Source organism: Cibotium barometz, chromosome 39 (genome assembly GCF_041138505.1).
Source record: "Cibotium barometz isolate CiBa-2024 chromosome 39, ASM4113850v1, whole genome shotgun sequence".
NCBI classification, from domain to species: Eukaryota; Viridiplantae; Streptophyta; class Polypodiopsida; order Cyatheales; family Cibotiaceae; genus Cibotium; species Cibotium barometz.
In genome coordinates this window covers 23,695,709-23,717,269 of record NC_141084.1, presented here as the reverse complement: position 1 = coordinate 23,717,269, position 21,561 = coordinate 23,695,709, and the positions used below count along the sequence as shown (strand labels likewise).

The 21,561-nt window shown below is 41.2% G+C and overlaps 1 protein-coding gene across 4 annotated transcripts in view; it reads right to left on the bottom strand.

The window, feature by feature from the left end:
- Positions 1 to 10,308, bottom strand: part of TPR5 (Tetratricopeptide repeat (TPR)-like superfamily protein) — a 58,131-nt gene extending 47,823 nt beyond the window's left edge. For 2 of the 4 annotated variants that reach the window (XM_086778519.1, XM_086778518.1), the window contains exons 1-6: positions 10,134 to 10,308; positions 9,551 to 9,646; positions 8,860 to 9,078; positions 8,439 to 8,702; positions 8,235 to 8,359; positions 8,016 to 8,137 (exon numbers count right to left, since the gene is read on the bottom strand). In XM_086778519.1, coding sequence (XP_086634645.1) covers positions 8,016 to 8,137; positions 8,235 to 8,359; positions 8,439 to 8,702; positions 8,860 to 9,078; positions 9,551 to 9,646; positions 10,134 to 10,175 — 868 coding nt within the window. In that variant the 5' untranslated portion in view covers positions 10,176 to 10,308. Of the gene's footprint in view, positions 1 to 8,015; positions 8,138 to 8,234; positions 8,360 to 8,438; positions 8,703 to 8,859; positions 9,084 to 9,550; positions 9,647 to 10,133 lie in introns of all 4 variants that reach the window. The other 2 variants (XM_086778521.1, XM_086778520.1) reach the window with 1 other exon arrangement.
- Positions 10,309 to 21,561: the final 11,253 nt, after the last annotated feature.

The window sequence follows — 21,561 nt, the reverse complement described above, 5'->3', positions numbered from 1 at the left end:
ACAAATCACGCACGGCAGTCAAGTCCTCATGTGAGGCCACTGAAACGGCAGCCACATATGGCCTCCTGGACAAGGCATATGCCACTACATTCTTCTTTCCCAAAGTGTGTACAATCTGAAAATGGAACATAGAAAGGAAATTCGCCATTCTCATTTGCTTCAGATAAAAAATATCTCAAACTTTGGTGATCGGTTTTGACTATACATTCAACCCCAAGAAGATAATGCTTCCATATTTTCAAGGCATGAATTACAGCCAAGAGCTCTTTTTCATAAATGTCCTTATGGATCTCTCCATCATGCAATCTACGGCTCTCATAGGCCATTGCATTACCCTCTTGATTCAGGACAGTCCCTAGGCAATTCCCACAAGCATCACATTCCATTGTGAATGGCTTTTGCAAGTCCGGAATGATCAATACAAGCCCACATATGATAGTATCCTTGAGTTGGTAGAACACATCTGCTCATCCTAGGTCCATTTGAAAGCAGCTTTCTTCTTTGTAAGCTCATGTAATGGCGAGGCAATATTGGTAAAATGCTTTATGAACCTCCTATAATATGAGCATAATCCAAGAAAGCTGCGGACCTCATGCACATTATGTAACTCTAGCCAATTCCGAATGGTTTCTACCTTAGCAAGATCCATTCTCACACCCTCCTTGGATACAATGTGCCCCAAATAGTGTATCTCTGAGAGAAAGAACTATCTTCTTGGCATTTATGAAGAGCTTATGCTTTCAGAACTCTTCAAACACTGTGGCCAAGTGAATCCTATGCTCCTACTCATTCTTGGAGAAAACCAAGATGTTATCAAAGAATACACCTGTGAATTTACGATGGGCTCTGTCCATCATACGGTAAGGCCAAAAGGCATTATGGCATCACCAAAAACTCATACAACCCAAAAGCAGTGATGAATGCGGTCTTATGGACATCCTGGGGTACCACATGAATCTGGTGATAACCACTCTTCAAATCAATGCGGCTAAAACAAGCCGAACCATCAAGCTTATCCAACATGTCATCTATGCGCGGAATCGGACCTTATTCCCCATGAAAGGCATCAAACTTGACAAACTTATCACTTGCCTTAAACTCCTTGAGCTTTTTGGCATGTGACTCATTTAATCAGGATATTCATCCAGGCATATATCAGTATGAGCATCAGATGGGGGTGTTTTCTCACCAACATCAGCACATGAGTCATTAAGAGCATTTAGGGCATTTATTACTTCAGGTCAGGGCCTATTATGACCAGCCGACAGGTTATTTACAGTAGCCGACAGCAATATCTGTAGCATTTATGAGTCGTGGAAGAAATATGTAGGCAGCCGACTGCTGTATACTGGCCGACCTGTAGTAGAGCTTCATATATAAAGCAACGCATCATTTCAGCATAGATCATCTGGATCTCTTCAGCGTTTTCCTTCCTAGGAGCAAAGGGAGATACAGTTCAGCATCCAACAGTGTGTTCCTTCAACGTTTCTACACCAAGAGGGCTGGGAACAGCAGCGCATCCACGCATCATAGCATTCCAGCATTCAGGCCCACGCATCAGCATATTCAGCCATCTTCCCAACTCCTACATAGAGGGATACCAGCATACAAGTGGTGGAACTCAGCATTGGAGTCAGGACAGCCATCTTTTAGCCATCCTTCATCATTATTCAGCATGTTTCCCTCTCTTTCAGGGGTAGACATCATCTAGGACAGCATAGATCCCTTTGGATCTCATTGTAACCGCATTCATCATCTAATATAGCTGCATTGCATTGACACATATTTGTCTCTCTTAAACATCATTAAGTGCAGTTTAGTTAAACTAAGGTTGTGATTACTACGGTCAAGACCTCACATGTCACATTGGTATCAGAGCGTTACAGGGTAACCAGCCTTAGATCATGTTCATTCCATCAATCATTCAGTCAGACATCATGATAATCGCTTCCGCACAGTTAAACCCAGTTCTCAAAATCTTGCAGGCCACCCTTAGGGATTTTCCCTTAGGTATGCATTAGTAACCCATCCATCTCCATTCTTGCACAGCATATAGGGTTGCACATGGCTTGCATAGTAGTCATCTTAGCAGTTAGTCTTGCATCTGCAAGGCATACATATTTGCCCATGAACTCTCTGGGAAGAATGACATCCATCATCAAAGGAGGACATAAGTTTTGGGCTTCAACTGGCACCAGCAGGGGGTTTCTCTTCCACAGAAGACGGAAGTTTGCTCCAACATCGCCTCAGGAGGTTCAGAGCTTCAGGAACGACGGAGATGGTAGGTGAAAGGTTTCCACAGGCAGGTCAAGGGTGACTCAGGTATTTCCAAGCAGTTTTAGCAGCATTTGCCATTCAGTTCCCGCAGTACATAGAGTCTTGGCTCAAAGGATTTCACTCCTGCAGACAACCTCAGTCCCGGCAGCAGCAGAAGACAGAAGGGGGCAGTGGTTCGGAGGAGAAGGATCACAGAGGAGTCGAAGGTTGCCAAGTATATCACCCAGCAACAGTTTAGCAGAGGGGAATGTCACGTGCACACCCATCAGGTGTACAAGTGGCATGGCATCATCAGGCATTTAATCAGGATATTCATCCAGGCATATATCAGTATGAGCATCAGATGGGGGTGTTTTCACACCAACATCAGCACATGAGTCATTAAGAGCATTTAGGGCATTTATTACTTCAGGTCAGGGCCTGTTATGACCAGCCGACAGGTTATTTACAGTAGCCGACAGCAATATCTGGAGCATTTATGAGTCGTGGAAGAAATATGTAGGCAGCCGACTGCTGTATACTGGCCGACCTGTAGTAGAGCTTCATATATAAAGCAACGCATCATTTCAGCATAGATCATCTGGATCTCTTCAGCGTTTTCCTTCCTAGGAGCAAAGGGAGATACAGTTCAGCATCCAACAGTGTGTTCCTTCAACGTTTCTACACCAAGAGGGCTGGGAACAGCAGCGCATCCACGCATCATAGCATTCCAGCATTCAGGCCCACGCATCAGCATATTCAGCCATCTTCCCAACTCCTACATAGAGGGATACCAGCATACAAGTGGTGGAACTCAGCATTAGAGTCAAGACAGCCATCTTTCAGCCATCCTTCATCATTATTCAGCATGTTTCCCTCTCTTTCAGGGGTAGACATCATCTAGGACAGCATAGATCCCTTTGGATCTCATTGTAACCGCATTCATCATCTAATATAGCTGCATTGCATTGACACATATTTGTCTATCTCTTAAACATCATTAAGTGCAGTTTAGTTAGACTAAAGTTGTGATTACTACGGTCAAGACCTCACATGTCACACTTTCGGATAAGATAGGAAAGTGCCGGCTCCCTGGCTTCTTGCCCACTTCACGAGCCATGGACTCAAAGGTCATATCCACCATAGCATCAACTTTCTTTGCTTTGATGACACTTTGTACATGAGGATCTTCATGAAAAAATTTAAGCTCTTGCTCCTTTGCCTACAAAAGCTTCTTCATGTGTTCCAATTCAGCCCTCAATGCATCAGGCTCATCCTCATGCATTCCAGTGAGCCGTGAAGCTTGCCTTGTCTTCTGACATGTTTTATTGCATGTGAACAGGTGGTAAGGATGATGTATTCATTTATTTTAATGTTTTTATTCTAACCTTTGAATTTATAAGGCTTATAGGTTCAAACAATAATAATAAGTGAGTGGACAATATTTTAAAGTGACCAAGGCCCAACTCATTGGGGTGCCCATACTTGTGTCCTACTCACCCCAACTACTTGCAAGGAAGAAAGCGACTAGGAAACTTACGTGAAACGGCTACGTGGAGGGAGAATAATCGACCAGCTGCCATCTCCATATGGGACAACCGGCTTGCTACGGAAAGCCTTCTGGGATAGCCGATTTGTTACGGAGAACCCTCAGGGATAGTCGACTTGCTTTTGGGAGCCTTCTGGAACAGCCGACGTGAATACTTGCTGTTTTCGAAGAGTTGGCCAGCCCATTGGTTCACATAGAAGAGGTCAGAATGCTTTTGGGAGTCCTTTTGAATAGCCGACCAGCATTTTTGCAACTTTCGAAGAGTTGGCCAACCCATTGGTGCACATAGAGGAGTCCTTTTGAACAGCCGACCGGCATAATTGAATTATTCGAAGAGTTGGACTAGTCATTTGTTCACACAGAAGAAGTCGATTTACTTTTGGAAGCTCTTTGGGACAGCTGACCTGCATGTTTGTTGATTTCGAAGAGTTGAATCAACATATCTACCACCAGGAAGGGTGTAGGTGAGACTTAGTACGGGAGTGCCTGTTTGTGCATGGTCCCGGAACACCAGGTGACCACCTAGCTCTACCCAGGAAAGGTGAAGAGTGCTCGTGATCGGATTCTACATCCACGGATTCTCCACTCGACAAGAATACTTTTGTGGTTTGTGATTTTCATTTTGCATGGATTCTGTTATGGCAAAATCTGGCTTGGTGTAAGCCCATGTACCTTGTACTTATAAATACTCTAAGAAATATAATAGTATTGAGAAGGGGGGGGGGGGTTTGCTTTCGGCCCCAGTGGTGGTGTTAAGAGTACAATTTTATTATCAGCTTTGTCTTTATTGTGTTGTTCCATTGAATCCTAACTATTTAGTGAACTATAATTGTGTTTTGGCTTCCGATTACATCCACAAGATCATTGGGTGCAGTTACATTGGTATCAGAGCCCGGTTGTCTGTCTCTTTCTCAAGAGGGGACATGGTGTTTTGAAATCGGAAGCAATCACATAGCCACTTGACCCAATGGACAACCAAGGCAATCCTTTGGAAGTGCCAACTTCAAGGGGTCAATCAAGTGCCTTGTGAGATTTTGATGCTTTGCAGGGAAGGCACAAGCCCCTTGAGAGGGTTTATGACAGTATTTTGTTGGGACAGCTGTCCTGTGGAAAGGAGCTTAGGCGTTCCCGCTCGATAAGTGGCACATCATGGCAGGCAAACACATGAATACAAGTCACGCAAAAACAATTTCAGACATGCAAAGATGAATGCATGTGTACATGTAATGGGCAAAATCTCCCTTTCATGAAACTTGTACAAGACATTTAGTCGGGTACGAATCTGACGCGACAAAATGTGAAAACCATGGCCTTCCTATGGAATGACAGTCCCATAGGCAAGATGTGATACAAACACGGGTCCTTCCATGGAGTGAGAGTCCCATGGACAAGACACCGTCCTGGCCATACATGGGTGGCACAATATAGGCTCCCGTCCATATGACATGATACTGGTCACACACGGGTGGCACGAAACTGGCTCCCGTCCATATGACATGATACTAGTCACACACGGGTGGCACGAAACTGGCTCCCGTTCATGTGACGCAAAATAACTAGCCCTTTCACATAAGACACCAACCTGGCCTCATGTGAACATGGCACAAATCTAGCCGCTCTATTGAGTGACAGTCCCATAGAAGTGGCACTAGAAATGGAGATGGACCAAATGGGTGGCCAAACCGTGACAGCAAGAGGCGACAGCCACACTCGACTTTAGACTCCACGAGATCAGCACCCTTTTGCAGAGCACAACTCAGGACCGACTCACCATGTTCAAAGAGCAGGAGAAGAGTCTCCGCAAAGGCCTAGCATCCATGGCTACAAGAGCACACCATGATAATTTTATTGATGTGTTCAACCTTCACCAAGTACATGCTTTTGTAGCCTTGAAGCCTTATCGTTTGACCCATAGAAATCACACACACGACACATGGCACACTTATCCTATCCACACATATAGGGGGTGTTCACACCTACTGAGTCCTAAATCCCAACAAGATCCCACAATGATCAATGATACTTCTGGGTGGACAGAGTTCCACATGGTTATTTTGACTCCACGACTGTGGAGTCATATGGACTTCCCGCTTGTGTGACAGGGTGTAATCCATGGACATGTTAGGGGTGGAATATGTTATAACCATTGTCCTTCAGGATCTCTATTAATGGGATTGTGTAGACCTTTGGTAACCTTAAGTTCATTCCAATTATCTGGGGTGAAAAGTAGATGGAAGCCGTACCTTGTTTTCAAGCTATTTGAGGACGTGGGACATACGCAAAAATTGATGGGGAGTTTTATGCTTGCACAAAGTAGACGTAAGTATCTATGGTTGTGTGAAAACAGAATCTCCATTGACATGGGATATACACAAAAATTGATGGGGAGTTTTATGCTTGCCCTAAAGTAGACGTGAGTATCTATTGGTTATGTGTAAAAACGCAAACTCTGTTCAGTCTTAGATGAGGATTGGACAAGGAAGATCTTGCAGTTGGAATATTGTACTCGAAGCACACGGCACTAGGACTTGTTTATGCATTAAGTGAACTAGTGTTTGCCAACACCCAAGGCAAGATGCCATTTGGTATGATAGTTGAGTTGTGTCATGGGTCTATGCTAGGGTTGTTACAATAGAGCTTGTTGCACTTTCAAATTGGATGTCCTACTGGGATTCAGCTCTTGGATGAGAGTTGGATTGATAATAAGCAATTGGATCTCTGTAGCAGGGTCTACAAGAGGAGTCCTACCTCGCCCTAGGTTAGAGGCAATAGACTTGAGTAGATGCTATGGACGGATGTCCAGATCCAAGGATTTGCTTACATAGGCTTGTCTCCTTGTGCATTCACGATGACGTGAATTGAACACAAGGAAAGTATGTTACATCTCGACAGGTCTAGGGTTAAGGCTAGGGACATGGACTAACCCAAGTTAGGGTTAGGCCTTAGCTAGGGCATGGTAATAGGGTGAAGGGCGCTAGCAAAATGAGGTGGCGAAGAGCTTATAATTAATAGCCTCCCTCCCCTCTATGCTCTACTGCAAGCTGCGCCTAGGGCTAATAATGGCTAATAGCTTATAAAAAGCAGGAAAGCTTATAAATAAAGTAAGTGCCAATAATAGCCAAGTTATTGATATATAAGTGACCTTTGGGGCACCTATGAGTTATTGAGCCATCCATGCGGTAGACATGAGGGCTTCTAGGGGCGTGCAAGACCTCATAGCCATGGAGCTGCAAGGTGGGTGGTTTGGCCTAGTGGTATGGGAAGCTAGGTTGGGGCTATCAGTACAGCAAGCTCACAACCATCAGGCCTCCGACTCCGGGTAAGTCCTGAGGACCCTATGATTGGGTGTTGAGTCACTAGCCACAATCTATCAGTCATGTGATGCGTACGATCTCGGGTCTATGAAAACCTTTTTAGGGTTTCAGTTCTAGGTCAAATGATCCTTGGGCGTGGTCTATGGAGACCCTACACACATGGTGGCCTTTCCCTGAGAGAGTGGCTGGCTACCGTGTTGTGGCTTGCCAAATGCAGGACCTGTTGCATGCCATAGATGTCACAATGCCATTGCTTATAGATTTACTTGTCGCAAGTCACACCTTTTTGGGCAAAGCAAACATAGTACCACCCAGGCATGGAGACAAACTCCCGCTCTCCAATACAAGTGTGCTGAACCTGGATAATCGTAGGGTTAACAGGATTGAGAACATACACATCCTTTGAACCTGTTGTACCTTTCTATACAGTAAAGTTTCATTGCAAGATGATTGGCGGCCTTACCACATGGCACATCTGTAGACCCCAACTGTAGGGAGGGGCCTATTGAGTCATCGCCACCCTTCAAACAAAGATGGTCTCCATGTGCTTTGACGGCCCATGGGAGTGCATAGGGAAACTCCAGCTGTAGACCCTATTGTAGGGAGGCGCCTATTGAGGGCATCATCACCCTTCAAGCAAAGATAGTCTCCACATGCTTTAATGCCCATATACGGCAACTCTCTTGAAGTCAAAGAGTGCACAGCAGCACTTCACATTACACCAAAGGATCTATGCTTGGAAGGCGGCCATGTAAGGTGGTGTTACCACCCTCAATGTGACTCCTTTCCATCCTCTCCTAGCGAATGGTAATCTGCCTCCCAGAGGTGCCAGCCATGTTGTACACTTGAAATTGCCATGCAAGTAGCCAAAGAAGAAAACATGGAGTATCAGTTACCTTCAACTGCCCCTACATAGTTCCCTAGTTCTTTCCTTGCCGTGCCTCGCCGTGAGTATGCCTTGACGTATCGATCATCTAAAGCAACTGCCTCTGTACAGTCTGATTCAGCTTCTTTGAACCTGGTTGAAGCAGAAACACATGTGATAGAAAAGCCATTTCAATACCTTTGCTTCAAGAGCAACCCTGTGACTAGTGAGAGATTCCAGAACATCTGACCTCCTGATCTTGATGTATGCCATAGCCCTGTTTGCATGGGCCACAGCAGATGGCTGCAGAGCTATGCTTCTGGAGTAACACTCAATGGCATGGACAAACTTCTTCTCTTTGAAATACTTGTTACCCTGAGACAGAGCAATCAAAACTCGTCTTGCTAAGTTATCAAAAATGGAAGAATCTTGTAAATGCAACAGACATTCTTACCAGTTCTTTCTCGGAATTTGCATCAGAAAAAAATTCAGACGATGATGACTTGAAAGTACTTGGAAAAACGCCCATGTTCTCCAACTTTGCGGCAGGCTTTTGATCCGCTTGAGGGAGGGGTGTAAAGCCAGCAGCAGCTTGCTGCGTACCTCCGGTGTAGTTCTGTGATTCTGAATCCCGATGCAGTTTCTTTTTCTTCTTCTCCTCTTGATGACTTGGCAACACTGATATGTCCTCTGCATCTACCTCTCTAAGCGCGGCCTCCTTCAAAACCAAAACAAACATCTCAAAAGACTCAACTTAGCTTCTGAAGTTGCCTTAGGCCGCCATAAATAAACCACATCAAATTTGAAACGCCACCTCATATTTTCCAAGTGGTAAAACCATAAATGGCATAAGCTGCATCCACAAGAGATGTTACCAGATCAAATTTGTCCCATTTGTCATGAAAGCGATCGTAGGTGTGGTTTGCAGCCGTGCTGGACGTGCTTTCTTTTTTTAGTATTCCCTTAAGCTTTGCCATCGGTTGTACTGTTGACACTGTCTGGGCACCTCCCTGGCTGGGCTGTGTACGTGATGGCTCACGTCTGGAACTTATCAAAGGGGAGCTCTCTAGGTGCCCTCTGATGGGCGGAATACTCTGCACTTCAAAATGATATACCAATGGAAAGTTCAAGTCATTTCCCAAACTTAACAAAAACCAAAGTACAAACTTGACTCCATGAAAGTCTACTCAAAAAATTATCCACTCCTTCACGCATAGCATATACTTCATGCTATGACAGCCCCACTTAAGTCACTGGCACCCAACACTAGGTTCAGGTTCATGTATAAAGATATACCACTTTGGTAGACAAATCTTCATAGACAAACCGTTCAGGTTCATGTATAAAGATATACCACTTTGGTAGACAAATCTTCATAGATAAACCATCAGAAACATAAGCGTGCGCACACACACCAGCTAAATGAGCAAATTGCACTTCAAAAGGATGTATGGTCAGCATGTATTGATTTGCCTCAAAGGTCAAGAACCAAGAAACCATCTGTAAAGGACATCATCTAGATACAAGAAAATTGCTGCAATGTAAAGGGGGTAAAGGGAAGCATACCGAGATATCATCCTGCATTTGGCTCTTTAGTTTCATATCTTTTTCCTTTACTCTGGTTTCCCATTGCTTCAAATCTTTCAGAAACTCTTGAAGCTCCTGCAAGAAATGAGAAAATTCAAATGCATAAATCCACTGTAATAAGAAAGAAATTATTATGTACAAGGTTAATGAATGCATGCATCACATGCATAAATACACTTCATTGAATGAAAAAATGCTCACTCGATGTATAAACATGCAATTATCCACTCCCAAGAAGGAAAAAAGGTCACCGAAATGAGTCGTGCATGTCTAAGCATTAACTCCGATGAATAAAAAATCATGTTTAAATGTCTAAACTTGCATTAATGCCAATAATGAAAAAAACAATCATACAGTGCTCCAACGAAGGAAAAACTGGCCTATGATTTTTAGATTAAGAAGTGATTATGATGGCCACAACGCAAGCTTTGGATTAAAGAAACAGTGTTTTGGCATGGCTCTTTTGGAAGATAAGCTTTGTCTGAAACAATGATTACGATGGCCATAACCTAGATTAACCCAAATTAGTTCTGAAAGAAAGGGAAAAGAAAAGGCGAGATACCAGGGTATTTTCACGAATTTGCTTCTGAGCATCAAAAGCCATTGCGTCAGATGCCTGCACTAAAAAAATTTGTTAGCGACGAGAGAGACCGTAGCTTCTTGCTTTTAGAAGTAGCTTGATCAATAAATCTATTAATTAATCATGCTCGCTCCACACAGGCGTCCGGGCCCAACCTAACTTTGGGCAAACTCTACCCGCCTTTTTTTTTAATTGCAATTTCTTGTTTTTGAAAATTTATGGATTTTGGTGTAAATATGTTTTAGTTAGCATTTATTGTTTGTGTAATCATTGTTATTGTTTACAATAAAAAGTCAATCGTCAAGTCAAGCGATCCAAGGGTAGAGGATTTTTTTCCAAATTCGTTATTGGAAGTTTTGATATGTTTTAATTAGCATTCATTGTTTGTGTGAATATAGTTATTATTTATAATAAAAACATTTATAGTCGAAAGACACCCTAGGGTCATTATAACTTGTTTTTTGTAGAGAAGGGGTACAAAGGGGAAGGATTTCAAAGTGTGCGAATTGCACTTTAAAACACGCACACACATCACCATATATACATATTATTTACAATATTCTACAACAAGTAGTAGGTTTAGACATGCAGGTTACCGAACAGCCTATCCAATTAATAGTACAAGGGATCCACCTTTGATGACAATGATCAGATTAACATCCATAAAAAGTCGAATACGGTCTCTGGAACCCAAAAAAAAAATGCAAAGTGTACGTAGTTTGTACAAGTGTGTGAGTGGCCCAATGGCCCATTACATTTTGTAGTGGAATGTGACTTGTATCAAATGGGTCCAATCGAGCCTCCGTGACCTTTCTTAATTACATGCATTATCCAATGCTATGTTCGATTAGCATGGAAACTTCTTATAGAGCTTGATCAAACATGGCATTCAAACAAAATAGAAGCATCCTCCTTTGCCCATTTCAGCAGCTTAGCTTGCAATGATTATAGGTCAATATCCAATTGAAGTGACATATGGGGGGTCCTAGCATGTCACATCATGGCAATCCCTTTGCATTCACTCCCTCATAGAAACCTTTGCCACCTAGCATCTTATTATCTTTCCAAAAGCCCTTATTAAGGTAGTGGTGGCTGTCATGACTATTTTTCATGCCTCTTTACATTCTTAATCGTACCATTTGTTACAAGGAAGTGATGAGCGGAATTTGGTCTCCCCTTGTGTTGTCAACTATTTTTCTACACTTTCTTTTATGGCCTCTAAAAGAACTTCCTGTTTATGACCAAGAAGAGCTCGATTGTCCAAGTTTGTAGCTTTGCCTCCACTAGTTTTTAGAATTATAGGGCATTAATGGCATTATTATCAATCGTGGTTATATTTGATGGTTGCTTCTTCATTGAAGGATAGTGTGGATGGAGCCTTCTCCTCCACCTGATGAGGATGTTCCGTAAACACTACTACATCTCGGTTGACAACTATCTTCTTTGCCTCCGGGTCGGATAGTCGACGATAACCCTTTGACTCCATATTGTACCCTAAGAAGATACATCTTAGCTTGGAAGTCCCTGGTGTGAACAACTCTACACATGGGCACTTGTACCTTGTGCTGGTAAGGCTTTTTTCCTCGTGTGAACACACTCTTGTGTGTTAGCCACATTAGCCCTAGGGTAAGGACTATAGTACTCTTGTACTCCACTCATTTCATACCATTATAATCGAATACTTTCCAGCATCGAGCTTCATCTCTCTCTCTCAGAGCTTGTCTCTCACTGTGTGTCTCTATGTGAGTGTGCAGAGCATCTTCTTCCTCATCCAACATTGGTATCAGAGCTAAGGTTTACGGCCTCGATTTCAGTCTCTTGGTTTTGGAGCTTCCAGGCATTTACTGTTGGCACCTACCACCATCGACACTCATGCCTCCTCCCACCTCGACTTCCTACCATTGGCCTTAATGCCTTTCCTTTCATTGACATTAACCCATGTTACATTTTTCAAAGCTAGTTTTTGAACTTGGCTGCATAGCTAATAGCTCCTCCATTAATCTTTAAAGCGGTGAATCAAGTGTACATTGGTGGCCTTCTTCAATTTCGCCATTGTACATCATTTCATCTTTGCCTTGCACAAGCTTGGGTTAAGCTCTTGCACCACTTACTTTTAACAAATCTAGGGTTTCTACCTCCTCTATACATTGGCAGCTTTCTTTCTGTTGTCATACATTATGGACAACCCCACACACTAGCACTACACTCAACTCAAAGCTTTTGGCATTGAATTTCAGTATCTGTCAAGTTTTGTTGTTTTTGTTGTTGTGTTGCTGCTATCTGAATACTGGCATTCAACTTTCGGCATTGGATTTCTGCCTGGTCAACCATTTGGCACTCCTTTCAGCAGTGGACATATGTGTTCGTCGATTCTGCTTGGTCAGCTATTAAGCTGCATCAATCAACCTAGCCTAGTCAGTAGATCAATCTTTGGCTTTCCTTAGACAGCACGTGATAAGATGTAAATGGGATGTGATAGGATATGAGTGGATGTGAGAAGATGTAAATGGGATGTGACAGGATGTGATAAGATGTAAATGGGATGTGATAGGATGTGATAGGATGTGAATGAATGTGATAGGATGTGAATGGATGTGATAAGATGTAAATGGGATGCGATAAGATGTGAATGGGATGTGATAGGATGTGGTGTGATGAAAATGAATGAGGATGAGATGTGAAGCAAATGGATGTGGATGTGAATGATGAGATGAGAGGATATGCAAAAGGATGAGATGTGAAGTAAATGGATGTGGATGTGAATGATGAGAATGAGAATGAGATGTGAAGTAAATGGATGTGGATGTGAATGATGAGAATGAGAATGAGATGTGAAGTAAATGGATGTGGATGTGAATGATGAGAATGAGAATGAGAATGAGATGAGAGGATATGTGAAAGGATGAGATGGGAAGTAAATGGATGTGGATGTGTATGTGAAAGAATACGATGTCAGCATTCAACTTCAGCTTTAGTTGTGCTTGATGATTAATTAGCCATTCAGCTGGTTCCGTTGATTTTGCCTAGTCACAGCAATTGAAGCTTCGGCTTTCAACCCACGGCATCGGACATTCCTCATCCATCAGTTGTATCAGTCAACTTTGAGCATTCAATGCTTGGCTTACGGTATTCAATGTTCGGCTCTCTGGCTTCCGGATTCAGCTATTTTGGTTTTAAGCATTCAACTATTCAGCTTCAGGCATTCATCCATTTAGTCATTCGGCTTTAGCTTTCAGTCATTCAGGCTTTCAGCTGTTAGTTATTTAGTTTTAGCATTCAGCTTTCAGCACTTGGCATTCAGCATTCAGCTTTCAGCCAACGTTCAGCATTTGATTAGCTTCCAATTCAGCCAGCTTTCAATTCAACTATTAGCATTCAGCATTTGCCCAAGTTTACTCCATTGGCTAAGTTTACTTTTTTTAATACTTTCAGATATGTTGTCACCACGTCAGCATCAGACCTGCTGTTTTAGTCAACATTAGACCTGCTGACTCCACGTCAGTTTCGGATCTATTGATGCCACATCAACTTTGGACTCACTGACTCCATGTCAACTTCTAATCTACTGACCTGCTAATGCCACATCAACTGATTCCGACCTGTCGGCCTTCTACTTCTCCATCCGATTTCGCACCACATCCATCAATTTTTCCTACAGACTTGCTGATTTGATTGGTACTTTGATTTGGGTGCTACAAATAACATCTCTTTGCCACCTTGAGATATGCTCCGTCAGGTGGTGCAATTTTTTGGAAGGAATATTTGTCACGTGTAAGATTGTCAGTTAGTGTCATCTGATGATGTAGAATTGCATGATGCTACTATGCTTGACATTAATCCTGGAGATGATCAGTATTTTAAATCAAGATTATCATTTGGTCTTATGCCTAACATTGATCATGGTGATGATGTGTCCTTAGCTGATTATGCTTTATAGCAATTGTCAGCAAAGTTGCCTCTATGGCGGTTGCGTTCGAGGAAGGACACATGATGTGTATTGTTGTTGGTGATGTATGTGGTCACTTATGCATTAGACTCCTCTGTTGTGCTATGTCTTGGAGACATACCTGTATGCAGTGATGTTTTACTTGGCTGACATGTATTACTTCTATTGTTGGAGTTGCCTCACCTTTGCAACTCATTGACACGGATGCTAATGGAGTCGGACTGTTACATTGTCTTCAGCTTGGTGCCTTGTCACTATGCATAATTCGGGGTTTCTTTACGTCAGTATGTGTGGAATTCCGCATCCTTTTTACATTGCCATATTGAGAGGTTACCTTATACTCTCATGGTCTGGTTAGATGTATGTCTTGATACCCCCACTTGCTAGATTTGTTCTATCAACCCTATCATTGTTGATTCCACCTTGTTGGCTTGTCCATTGACACAGGTTATTTTTTAGATGTATTGGCATTTAGGGGACCTTGACAGTTTATCTCTTACTATTGTTCACAATGCTCACATTATCTATTTCTTGCTAACTCAGCTGAGCTTGTTTCTGAATTAGTTCTATACTGGTGCCATTTAGTCAGATTCAACAGCCCAACTTTCCCATATTGCTCTAATGCCATGGGTGATGCGTTAATTGAAGAGAATGCAGCCATTATGATCTCATGCTAGCAGCAGTCAGACACGTGCTGCCTCAAGTCATGCATCTTATTTAACTGATTCCGCCCTTATTGCTTCTGCATTACATGAGGAGCTACCTTGTCTTCTTGCTGCATCATTGGAAGAAGCTGATCATTGGGTTACAATCATGCATTCAGCCTTCTACTGCTGCTGCTAACATTTAGTAGATTTAACAGAAATTGGTCTTGATGATTTGCTCGTGTTGTTCAAACGTTGGGCTTTTGCAGTATTTAAGTATCCAGTTCATAGCAATCAAGGGGGCATCCTACTACCTCCAATGAAGCTTTTGATGTTACCCCTTATTGGCAAACTATCAAATGCCGTATTACATATGCAATCCCCATATTGAAATTCAATATACAGTTGAGCAGATTTTAGCATTTCCCCAGCTTCGACATTGGCACACAATGAAGCATAAATGTGTTTTCTTTATGCTTGCCGCCTCCACTGACAACTATTGGGCATGATAATATGACACTAAAGTGTCAATCTGTGGTAACTGTTTCTAACAAAATCCACTTCATGTTGTGAATCGTGTATGGCTCCGTCGTCAATTGGCAACTCTTGGTATTAGATAACCATCTTCTACTACCATTTTGCCTTGATTTATGGGCCTACACATGCCAATGTGGCAGATGGGTTTACCCAGTTTCTGCTACAACTTGTACACGTTCACACCATTCACTTCAAGGAGGTTTGTTAGCTTGAAAGTCCTTGGTGTGAATAGCCCTACGCACAGGCACTTTTTACCTTATGCTTGGCATGGCTTTTTCCCAGTGTGAACACACTCGTGTGTTAGCTACATCAGCCCTAGGGCAAGGGCTATAGTACTCTTGTACTTAACTTATTTCATATCATTATCATTGAGTGCTTTCTAGCATCAAGCTTCATCTCTCGCTCTCATAGCTTTGTCTGTCAATCACTGTGTGTACCTGTGTGTTTGTGTGAGTGTGCATAGCATCTTCTCCCTCATCCAACAATACACTTTCTACTATTAGAATTTGGATAAGTTTGGAACGTACACAAAATAGTCACAACAAAACGTCTTGAAATATACAACAAAACGTCTTGAAATATACAGCTAGCGATTTCTTACTTGAATAAGCTTCTTGAGATGTCATGCCCTTCATTGCCTTTGTGTAATACTGTTAAGGATATACACTGCGATGTGGATGTGACGAGATGTGGATGGGATGTGATGTGATGTAAATGGATGTGGATGTGATGTGATGTGATGTGATGTAAATGGATGTGGATGTGGATGTGATGTGATGTAAATGGATGTGGATGTGATGAGACGAGAACGTGATGTGATGATATGTGAAATGATGTGGATGTGGATGAGTGTTCCTCGGACTAAAAAGAACTTTGTGATCCTTTGCCTTTGACCATATTTCATGCCATCTCCACAATTGTGGAGATTCTTGCACTTTGCAACACCATTCTATTTTGCGGAGTATGAGCAACTATCAAATTTCTCTTGATCTCATGCTTATATCCCCTAGTGGGTCAACATGTGGAGAATAGGTCGACAACTCATCACTTCACCGCCACAAGTTGAGACGTGGCAGATAAATCTTTGCAATTGCCAATGCAGATCCAGTTTTATTAATAATCTAACTTTTACAATCATCCAATTCCTGCTAATTTTAGCTTTTATAAAAAAATCTCATTAGAATATCCTCATCAGGATGAACAAAAGTCCCATTTTTAAACATCATAGTAAAATCTAGTAATATAAGACTCATTTTTGTAAAATTAAGACTTTAATTTTCACTATAAGAATAATATTTTAATGAGACTAAGTAAATATTCATTAAAACAGCCTCATTGAGATGAACAAATGTCCTATTGCATCATTAATCATAATACACATTGTGAGCATTTTAATTTAAATCATGTTTATGATTATCATTTATAGACCTAAAATTTTGGTTTCAACTAAATGAGGTGTTATCCATGATAGACTATAGTAACCTAACGAGATATATCTTAAAGAAAACATTCTAACCAACATGATTGCAAATATAACTTCCAATGTAAAATATAACATCTTAGTTAAACAAATTTCAATTTGATGATGGATGAGAGAGATAGAGAGAGAGAGAGAGAGTACTAGTTAGATTATATTGTATTACTAAGTTGTTTCAATTGTTTTCATGCTTTCACTTCACATGTTCCAAAAGAGACATTTAGCCCCCTTAACAAAATAAATATACAAATCATTCTTTAGTAATTATAATTGCTAATAAATCTTAAGCTACAAAAGGTTGTTATCTATACATTGTCTTAAATATAACATCTTTAACCAAACAATTTGTGTCAAATATACACAACGTTTCTACTAGTTTCTCTTCATCTATCTTTCATTCTTTAAAAAAAGGGTTGTTGTCCATTTTCAATTATAGTTTACTAGTTTGTCTTCATCTATCTTTAATTATTTCATGCAAAATATAGTTATCCATAGAATTTATATATTGCTGACATATTGAATCTAACGTGATAATGTTGACTCCTAGATGCAATGCACATATTTTTATCATGGTGATTGCAAGAACTATTCATTATATAGCATACTACATTGCCATTTAACACATCTCCATCTATCATCTTTATCTCAACTATGTCTCACTCTCAATCTCAATCAAAACCTTAATCATACTGATGCACTCAATTGCGTTTTTATAACCATAAATATCTTCAAAATCACAAAATATGGAGAAGATCCAAAAGTCAAAAGTTGAAGAAGATCTAAAAATGGTCAACTTTACCAAATCAAGAGTCATTTTTCTTCATTATCAATCTACATCTTGGTTAGCATGACAAATATATAATTAGCTATAAAAGTGCCCATATGATAAATCTATAATTAGGTCTATGATATATAGTTGGCAAAGTTATATTTTAAAGGCATAAAAGTAGCACTGTTCATGGGAATATTTTTTGGTGAGCTTCCTATGGTGAGCTCTTTTTCTTAGTGAGATTTTCTGAAGCCAATCTCTTATTTGTACTACTATATGAGCATATTTACTTTTCTGATGATCTTTTTGAAGCCAATCACGCTTTTGTACAACATGCCATATTAATGTCAAGGTAAGAACAATTACTCTTTTTTACAACAAGACATAATTCACCTGACCATTAGAGTAAGCTACCTCCCCTCTCAGATTATGGTTAGGTAAGCATGGTTATATGTTTTTCAATTATTATTTATGCTCACCTCCTCTCTGTCCAAATCTCATCTACTTCTATCTCTCGGATCATGGTCACCATTGAGTTATCAAAGTAGCATTTTCTGCCTTTAAATAACTTGTTGTAAATTAAGAAACCAAAAAAAAAAACATGGTTTCATATGGCATGATAAATAACAACTGATAGAACATCGAAAATAAAACCCTAATAGAACATAAGAAAGAAAATCCTAAGAAGTACTTAATGTCCAAATGTAATGAAAGGTGTCATCCCATCTTCCTAGAATCTGTGAGTCCTACGTAATGCAACAATGATGCATGTCTCTGGTATAACAGATTGATGGGATAAACATGTTCTCATTCTAGTGTAGACCTAGCACTTGCAAGAACACATAGTAGATGTGCTTGTAAGGAAGATACGACTTCTTTCCATGAACTCTTCGTTGGAAATCCAGGCAGTTGCATTCAGGGTCTATCTTAATGTGCACCTTGTACTCCCTCCCATGCTTGTCAGCCTCACATACATTACTCTAAATGTGGAGTGTGCCACCCCAACCTTTGTCTTCCCTAGGACCCCAAATTGCCGTGTAGTAGCATCTTGATTTTTTTTGCATCGCTGCCTTTGATATTCAATGTCTCCACTTAGCTTTTGGCTGACTTGAGGCTCTCTCTTCTACGTTAGTCTGTTGCCCATTGCTTCCATCACCCTATGGGTGTGGGTGTGGGTAGCTTTCTCCAATCTAAAATTTGCAGACTCTAGTTTGCGGATCTCATATTATGTCAATTTTGTTTCTGTTTGCACTGGCCAAATAAAGGGGACTGATGGTGTAGGTCTCACTATGTTGTGATCCATGTTGCATGTGTGTTAAGCCCATCATTACAGAACCACATCCACTGGTCACATACTCCACGTGGACCTGGGTGCTTCCTCTACCCCTAAAAACATGGAGCATGCACACCATCACCACAAGCACGTAAGAATCGCTTACACCTTGTCCTTGGACCACACATTCCCATGCATGTTATTTCACACCCAATACACGTTCTCCTTATTGCCCAAGCTTCCCTAGGCACATCACGCTCAACCACCAAGGTGTCATGTGCTACAACATTGGGTGTTCTCTCTGTAGCTGTTGGTGGTGCTTTTGTGGTTGGCCCCCCATGTTGGTTTTCTATTGGTGTGTCATTCACATCTGTGCCTAGCCCCCCATATTAGTTGTCTGGTGCAAAGAATTTTAACTTATGAGGCCTCCCCCACTGTTTCCTTTGCCTTTTAACAATTACATATCTAGGTCGATGAGACCCATTAGCCTCTAGATCAATGAAAGTGGTTGATTTCCTCTTCTTCCTCTCTACAATCTCTTGATCCCCATGCAGAGGCCGTGGAGCATAGTATAGTGGCGTATTAGACACCACCTCACCAACTATACAACTATATTAGCAGGGAATGGTGTGGTTCCATTTCGTGTTCGATCACCCAATTTTTCCAAGCTTGGTCCTGACCCAACATGCTGGCCCAGCTGTATGGCATGTCCTTCAAACTTTGCAAGATTGCATTCGCCATGGCTGAAACACATGCATGATACAAGGAAATTTTTTATTTATATCCTTGTCTAGCAAGCCAGCTACCATGGACTCTCTCTACTAGGTTCGTACAAGGTTTCATGGTCTCGTCCTCTTTGCTTTGCACCACCGATACCGAAATAGCCGATTAAAAGACCAAATTTTTTACATGACAATAATGGTCAATTTATAAGAGACTTACCACATGCATGAGATTTTCCCAGTGGGTAATCCATACCTCTCACCAGACAAGCCAGGAGTCCAATCCAGAAACATGCTCTTTCAAGGCCATACAATTTCTCCATGCCTTACGGAGCTCCTCGATGACCTTTGAAGCCTCCTCTTTATTGCACAGCCTCCATTTGTCACACATTGCTTTGTGATCCTACATGTGTTGTGGTATAATGTACTTCTTTCTATGCTCGTTCAATCTCTACTTCTAATGGAACCCAGTGGAGTCTTCATGTTTCTGTTATTAAAGATTTCTCTAATTGCGAGCCAATTTGCTTGAGCCTCATCATCCAATAAAGCCGTAAAAGTTAGCTTTTTGAAACCCATGTCTTTGCATAGTCATATTTATCATAATAGTATCTAGCTTCTGGTGTCCTCCTCTTTCATCTCACGTAGCAATGCTCATCATCATCTGAGCACTAATATATGGAAAAGACAAAAAGACACCATTAGAGTAGGCAATGAACAAGGTTCAATAACCGTGGCATAAAAGGGATACAATTGACCGACCTTGGAATGTAGACATGTGCTGCCATTGTATTGTAGTCTTGAACTCTATGGGTATGATGGAACATTACCCAAGCATATTTGAGGTTTCCATTACCATCTTGATGCATTCTATTAACCATATCTATACCAGAACTAAAGCCCTTGGTTGACATTTTGAACAAGAAGCACGTCTCGTCATCATGTCCTTGGCCAAGAAATCTACTATTGTGGATATGAAAGGGTAAGCTATCCGTCGTCTCGTTGGAGGAACATTATTCCATCAAAGCCACTTATTGTAGGCAGCACTTTCTTTTTGGACTTGAAAACTTCTCCTGAATCTGCAATTTGTTGGATAAAATCCAAAAATACCAACAAACACTGAATAGCAATAAAAGTAAAATACGAAGGAATATGCTAGTGTTATTGCACCTTTGTTCTTGGACAAGTGGAACCACAGCATCAAAGAAAGTAGCCAACTCTTTCTCTTCCACCATGTCCGAGTCTTTAACATCCTCATCCTTGAAGAATGCATGCCGCAACCTTTCCTTTGCAATAGTCATCTAGATTTTCCTTAGACCTACCTGCTTATCCATCTTCATCACATCATTGACCCAGTCCTCAATCTCCTCCAAAGAAGACTTTAGAAGACCTAGCTAAACATGATGCTTGTGCTCTCTAACATGTACCATCAGTCTCGTGTAATGTCTATCATTAGGCATCACATAGTACATGAAGTAATCACAAGTGTCCATGCTCTCTTTGTAATGAGTACATGTGATCTTATAGTTTCTCTCTACAACTTTGGTTCCTCTTAGTCAGAAATCCCTTAAAGTAAGCTAAGTTGAAGTGACCATGAGTCAGGTAATAAGAGAAGGTGACCCTATGACACTCCAGGTATCATATGCAATGAATTAATCTGACTGTGATGTTTGGTAGAGCCATGTTTGTTGTATGAGGTTTTGTCCACACATGACCATCGTACTTGTATTCCATGGCCTCCATGTTGTTGTCACTTCCTTCAGTAGGAGGTGGAAACTCCATAACAAGATTTCCATCATAATACCTTGGCACAGTTGCTATACTCTCTCTCTATTAGGAAAACTTGTTATTGTCACGAATCTAATTTTCTAGAAAATAGAGTTTAAAGAAACTTTGCAAGAATTGATTTAATTCAAATAACTCATCAAATACCACATGCTCAACATATTCAATAATTCAGAGAAAACAAATAAAAATGCTTAGTTCACAAAGCACAACTCCAAGATTGGGTGCAAGCATCCCCCCTCATGTATGCAGCCTATTCC